Raw genomic sequence first — 6,953 nt, 5'->3', positions numbered from 1 at the left:
GTCCCCTTTTTGCGTGTTTTTTCAACTCCTTGTTTGAGCTGGTAGGCCGGGGATGAAACAACGTATGAGAGGCGTGAAAATATACCTTTATCCTTTTTTTTTCTTTTCCTTTTATGGGTCTTTTTTTGTGTGAAAATGAGTAATGCTCCGTGTTTTCAAAGATTAGTTTATCCTTTTTGGGCTGGGGCTTTTTAGCGAGTTTTTTTTTTTTTCCGGATTTTAACTTTTGTCTCATCCTTTGGATTTCTTGTATGGTAATGGTGATTTTTTTTGTGTTTCTGTGTTTTGTATGGTATCTTTTAGAGTTGTGGTGTGTGTGTGTGTAAACGCCGGGTACTAGAACTGTTAGTGGGGGGTATGAGTGGAGTGGGAAGGGGGTGGGAGTGGAGGCGGCCAGGGGTGGGGTGGAGGGGGGTGACCTTAGTGGCGGGAGAGTGAATGATGAATGAGTGGATAACGTCACTCACTATCAGACTCCACATGCGAAGGATGTAGGGTCCTCTGAGGGGGAGGGGGGTGTTAGGATTCAGGGGTGGGATTTGAATTATCTTGTGTCAGTTTTTTTTTTTTTTTTTTTTTTTTTTTATTTCTTCTCTCACTTTTTTTTGTTCCTGATGGATTTGAAGTGTGGATTTGTTTTATTTACTTAGATATATAGGCCCCTGTGTGTGTGTGTGTGTGTTTAAAATTAGAATAGATTTATGTTTAATATTTATATGTAAATATAGATAGATAGGTTTAGATATATAAAATAGACATATTTTATTAAGGGACGTTGTCCTAGGATTTTTGCTGTGTCCTTTCTCGAGTGCCTGATGTTGGTCCTCCGTATTCACTGCTGGTCTGCTCTCCTTCCCTGACAGATTCTCCGCCATGGCATTGATGGCGACCTCCCCTGACTCCTGTCGGAGTCTTGGCTCTCCCCGACGCCCAATGCCCCCCACCCGCCCTGCCAGAGGACATCTGGGGGCAAGTTCGACATCGACCACGACCGGGGCCCCTGGCCCCTCGCCAACCCCGAAGGCGATGCTGGAGCACCACAAAGCATGAGCGGCTTTCCCCCGTCATGGGCCTTCACCTCCCCCCGGCCTCCGCCCGCCGCCGCCTTCCACCAGGAACCTGGCCACCACCCTGCCCACGCCCCCCCCACTCACCCCCCACAGGGGCACGACCTGGACGACCTCGTTGGCCTCCATCCCCGAGATCCTGGAGTCCCCCCCTCGGCCACGCCTCCTTCAGATATCAGCGACATCCTTCCGACCTGGGGGCATGGAGACCGCGCCCCTGGGAAGCCGAAAACCAGCATGGACTGGTCGGCCCGGGCTTGCCCCTCGTGGTGGGACGCCGCCCCATGGCCCCCCGTGCCCGAGGAGTCCGTGAAGCGAAAACATCATGTGGGGCGGGGTGGTGCTTGCACCTCGCTACTGGAGGTGGGCCCGAGGAGGACCGCCAAGTGTCCCCAAGTGCTCGGCCGACGCCCCCCCTCAGGGACGCCCTTCGCCCGGACGAGATCTCCGAGGAAAGACGAGGAGGACTCCGAGGGACCAACCTCCCCGACACGCCCTCCGGCACCCCCCAAGCGACCTGCGACTCGACGAAGTCCTGAGCGAGACGTCGAGTCCCCCCCCGGCAAACCCCAGGAGCACCAACAGCGCCTCCCCCCGCTACAACGCCAAGAGCTCCTTCCGCCAGCAGTCCAAGCAGCGGCCCCCCCTCCTCCGCCTCCTCCCTTCCTCCTCCAGCAGCAGCATCGAGCACAACGACACAACTACTCGGCAAAAGTCCCCCGCCCCTAAAAAACCACACGATGCCCGGAATTTCCCCACGCCCTCAGAAACTGGTGGTCCGGCCCTTTTGCCCTCCCCCATTCCTCCCTTTTTTTTCCTTTCTCGTAAAATTTAACATTATCATCGCATTTTCTTTTTTTTTTTTTTGTTTTTTTTTTTTTCCGCCCCGAGAAAAATGGACAACATGGCCCTTTTTTTTTTTTTTTTAAAATTTTTTTTTTTTACTTTTACAAATGTAATAATTCCGTCTCCAATAGCTGAGGAATAAAAAATAACAAGGATCAATCTCCATTAAAAACCAAACCCCAAAGCCTCCCCCATTTCCGTCCTTTTGGAGAGAGAGAAAAAAATATATAAAATAAACAAGCTTTTAGGGAACCCGGGCCCATCAGCATGAGTGAGGCGAGAAATGATATAATATTAAAGTATGAAACCCCAAGAAACCCGGCCGCTCCCGCCATCTGTTTTGGCGGCGCCGCGAACTAGCAGCGGGGAAGCAATGGTTACCGAACCCGCTCGGCGTTAGACCCCTCCCTCCTGAGACTGTTATTATATATTTTTTTTTTCCTTATCGATTTTACTGTTTGTTATTGTTGTTATTATGTCCCCCTATTACATGTTCACTCATTTTTTTTTTTTTTTCCCCCCCCCTTTTTTTTTCCCCTTTTCCCCCCTTTTTCCCCCCCCTTTTTTTTTCCTTTTTTCCCCCCCCCCTTTTTTTTTCCTTTTTTTTTTCCCCCCCCTTTTTTTTTTAAAAAAATTTTTTTTTGGGGGGAAAAAAAAAAAAAAATTTTTTTTTAAAAAAATTTTTTTTAAAAAAAAATATAATAATTTTTTTTTTTTTTTTTTTTAAAAAAAAAAAAACCCCCCCTTTTTTTTTCCCCCCCCTTTTTTTTTTTTTTCCCCCCCCCCTCCCCCCCCCTTTTTTTTTTTTTTTTCCCCCCTTTCCCTTTTTCCCTTTTTTTTTTCCCCCTTTCCCCCCCCCCCTTTTTTTTTTTTTTTTCCCCCTTTTTTCCCTTTCCCCCCTTTTTTTTTTCCCCCCCCCCTTTTTTTTTTTTCCCCCCCAAAAAAATTTTTTTTTGTTTTTTTTTTTAAAAAAAAAAGGGGGGGGGTTTTTCCCTTTTCCCTTTTTTTTCCCTTTTTCCCCAAAAAGGGGTTTTTTTCCCCTTTTTTTTTGGGGGGGTTTTTTTTTTCCCCTTTCCCCCCTTTTCCCCCTTTCCCCCCCCCCCCCCCCCCCCTTTTTTTTCCTCCCCCCCCCCCCTTTTTTTTTTTCTGTTCTCCCCCCCTTTTTCCCCCCCCCCTTTTTTTCCCTCTTTTTTTTTTTTTTTTTTCCCTTTTTTTCCCCCCTTTTGTTTGCCCCCCCCCCTTTTTTCCCCCCCCCCCCCCCCCCCCCCCCCTTTTTTTTTTTCTTTTTCCCCCCCCCCCTTTTTTTAAACCCAAAACCCCCCCCCCCTTTTTCTTTTTTTTTTTTTTTTTTTTTTTCCCGCCCCCCCCTTTTTTTAAAACCCTTTTTTTTTTTTTTTTTTCCTTTTTTTCTTTTTTTTTTTTCCCCTTTTTTTTTTTTTCCCCCTCCCCCCCCTCCCCCCCCTTTCCCCCCTTTTTTTTTCCCTTTCCCTTTCCTTTTTTTTTTCCCCCCCCCTTTTTTTCCTCCCCCCCCCCCCCCTTTTTTTTTTTTTTTTCCCCCTCCCCCCCTCTTTCCTTTCACACAAGCTTTGGGGGGTTTTGGCCCTTTATTAGGCCTAATTTTGGTCTAAAAATATATTTTCGCTTCGAAAAACCCAATTTTTTTTTTTTTTATCAATAAATTTTTTAATCTTTTTTTTTATCTTTTTTTTTTTTTTTTTTTCAAAAATTTTTCAATTTTTTTTCCCCCTTTTTTTTTTTTTTTTTTCTACACGGGAGGATTGGTTTAACGCCAATAAAAGCTAATTTGGCCCGGGCATAAATTTGGGACCCCCAAATTTATGTTTTTTTGGTTATTTTTTTCCCAAACCTTTTCTTTTTTTTAAAATTTCGTGAAGGGGGGGTTTTTTTTTTTTTGGGGGGCCCCCACGGCTTTTCTCCCGGTTTTTAAAACCCCCAAAACTTCCCCTCTCCCCAAAAAAAAACCCTTTTGTGACCTAAAAAATTGCTTAGAGTTTTTTTTTTTCCCCCTTAGGAAAAATTTATTTTCCCCCCCCCTCCCCTCCCCCTCCCCCCCTTTTTTTGGGCAGTTTTCCCCTCCTCTCCCCTCCCCCCCCTCTTCCGCCTCTTCCCTCCCCCTTCACCCCCCCTCCCTCGCTCAAAGACGAGTCACTCTTCCCCCTTTTTTAAATTTTCCCTTTCCCTCCCCTTTTCGCCCCCCTTTTTTGGGGCCCTCCTCCCCCCCCTCCTCCCCCTTCCTCTCCCGTTTTTTCGTCCCCCCTCCCCCCTCCCGCCCTTTCCCTTATTGCCGACTAAGACCAGAGGAAGTCCCCCGGCCAGCTTGGCACCCCCGGGGATGTCCTGGTTGCCCACTGCCCAAGGTTTCGGAAGCCCCCCCATCTAGTTTTGTGCCCCAAAAGCTTTTTAACTCCCCCCCCCCCCTCCCTTTTTTCCCCCTTCCCGGGGCTTCTCCCCCCCTCCCTTTTACCCTCTCCCAGGGTTTTTTTCCTCCCCCCCTCCCCTCCCCCCTCCCCCTGCCCGGGGTCTCGTCTTTTTCCCCCCCCCCATTTCCCTTTCCCCCTTTTCTTCCCTCCCCTTTACCCCTTTTTTTGCCCCCCGTTCTTATTTGGTTTTATTATTGATAAATAAAACCCTTTTTAAAGCCCTTTCACTTACTTCCCTTCCCCCCCCCCTCTCCCCCCCTCCTTTCCCCCAAAAGCTACCCATGGGAAGGGCTTTTTTCCGGGTTTCCCTTCCCCTTCCCTCCCCCCTCCCTTTCCTCCCCCCTTCCCTTTCCCCCTCTTTTTCGGTCGCGTGCGTGTTTTAAAAACCCCGGTTTTTTTTTTTCCGTGATCTAAGAGGTTCCATAAATTTTTTTTTGTAGGGGAAGGGGTTTTAGGGGATTAGGTTGAGGGGGGGAAGGTTGTCCCCCCTTCGTCTCCCTTTTCCCTCCCCCCTCCCCCCCCCTTTTTTCCCCCTCCGTGGAGTTAGCTTCCCAGCAGGCGGCCCGGGGAATTTTTCAAACGGGGGAGGGGGGGGGGGGTGGTTCCAGACGAGGGGGGTTTAGGGTAGGGAAGTGGAAGGGAGGGGGGGGAGGGGGGGGGGGGGGGGAGAAGCGTTCTTTTTGGCACGACGGGGAAACGCGAAAAGCCAAATCGCCAACAAGAACTTTGCCTTCCTTTTAATTTCCCCGGGGAGGAAGAAAATCGTCCGTAAGTAGACGGGGGGGGTTCGGTTTCCCTTTTTCTCTCTCTCGTTTCCTTCTCTCTCCCCTCTCCTCTCCTCTCCTCTCTCTCTCTCTCTCTTTTCCTCTCTTTCGCTCTACTCCTTTTTAAGCGTTTACGAATCGCCTTAATTTTAATTTATTTTTTATTATTGTTTTTTTTCCAGCGAAAACGGGGGAAAGGAAAAAACATAATGGGAAATAAAAAAAAAAATATTAAAAAAAAATAAAAAAGAGGGCAAGACGGAATTTAAAAAAAAAAAAAAAAGCGCGGGCCCCCCGAATGCCATCCCCAAAAACTCAAAATGCCAGGGGCGCTTCGCATGTTCTGGGGAAATTGCTTTTTTTCCTTCTCATGCAATTCCCCCTTTTTTTCCTTTTTTTTCAGGCCTTTCCCCGTTTTTCTTCTTTTATTTTTTTCCCCCACGGTTTCTCCCCCCGTTTTCCGTTTTCTCTTTTTTATTTTACTTTAAACGCTTCCTTCTCGCGTTTCCCCCATTTTTCTCTTTTCCCCCCCCCCCCTTTTTTTTTTTTTCCTTTCCCCCTTTTTCGACGCCTCTCTTCCTGTTTCCACCTCCCCCCCCCCCCCCCTCCCCCAGGACCACTTTTTTTTTTTAAAGCCTTTTTCGGAAGGAGGTCAAGTCGGGCCTATTAATTTTTTTTCCCACCAAGACGCATTCATCCTTGGGGGCCGTCACCTTCCCCTGGCGGGTTTTAAAAATTTATCAAGCATACGCGAAAGCACCCTCTCCTTACTGGGTGGGGGTTTTTGGGGGGAAAGGGGTGGGGGTTGGGGTTGAGGGGAGGGAAAAAGGGGGAAGTGAGTAAAAAAAAAATAAAAAGGGGCCATTTTTTTTTGGCCTAATTTTGGTAGGTTGGGGAAGGAAGGGGCAAGGGTTGGGAATGAGGGGTTTGGTTTGTTTCTTTATTTATTTTTTTTTTTTCCCCTGTTTTGGTAACTTTGGTTTTTTTTTTAAAAATGTTTCTGGTTTTTTTTTTGTGTTGGGTTCGTCATTTTTGGTTCTTAGATATTGAACAAAAAGTCTTTTATATATATATTTTATAATTTTATTATATATTATATAAAATTTATATATATAAATTTTATTTTTATATATTTATACATTTAAATATTAAAATATATATTTTAAAATATATAATTATAAAAATATATATTGTTCTCCCCCCCTCTTTTCCTTTTTGTGCATTTTTCCCAAAGGCAATTTCTAATTGGACGCCCCTTTCTTCCTCCTGCAAAAAGACCGAAGTGACGTGGTCTTTCCTGCAACGACCAGGCAGAGGCGGCCTTCCCCCCCTGAAAGCGCCCTCCGCCCGCGCCCCCCAGCGCCTCCCGCCCCTCCCCTCCCCCCGGTGGCCCAGGGGCGCCGTCCCCCAAAAGGGGGTCCGTAGACGTTTACAACGACAGCTGCAAAATTTGGCCAATCCAGGAGGCCATGAGGAAAAACCCGCCAGTGCCGTTTTTCCGCCGGGGGCCCACCTACGTCGAGGGCGAGGAGGCCGCTTAACCGCCACCGCCGCCAACCGCCACCACCGGGCAGGGAGATGTGTGTCCGTCACGGGTCAAGACTCAAAGGGGGAAGCCCCCGCCGCCTACACCCAAGCGCATGAGGGGGGCTAACCACTCGGAGGTGAGGCTTCTTTTCCGTGCCTTTCCTCTTTCTCGCACTCTCTCTTTTTCTTTTTTCTTCTACCTTCCTGTTTTTCACATTGCCCTTATGTTTTTTTAAACTTTTCGTCTTTTTTTCCTGTCACTCAAGAATCTCAAAACCTCCAAAAAATTTAAAAAATTTAAATTAAAA

The 6,953-nt window shown here is 47.4% G+C and overlaps 1 protein-coding gene across 1 annotated transcript; it reads left to right on the top strand.

The window, feature by feature from the left end:
* Window positions 1–956: 956 nt before the first annotated feature.
* On the top strand, window positions 957–1,796 carry LOC119569661 (vegetative cell wall protein gp1-like; the record flags this gene model as incomplete). The annotated part of the gene is made up of 1 exon (XM_037917724.1): window positions 957–1,796. A coding segment is annotated over one exon (840 nt), but the record flags the coding sequence as incomplete, so codon positions are not given.
* Between the last annotated feature and the right edge of the window lie 5,157 nt (window positions 1,797–6,953).

Source organism: Penaeus monodon, unplaced genomic scaffold (genome assembly GCF_015228065.2).
Source record: "Penaeus monodon isolate SGIC_2016 unplaced genomic scaffold, NSTDA_Pmon_1 PmonScaffold_17694, whole genome shotgun sequence".
NCBI lineage: Eukaryota > Metazoa > Arthropoda > Malacostraca > Decapoda > Penaeidae > Penaeus > Penaeus monodon.
Note: the sequence above shows the minus strand (reverse complement) of the source record. Positions and strands in the feature narration are given on the sequence as shown.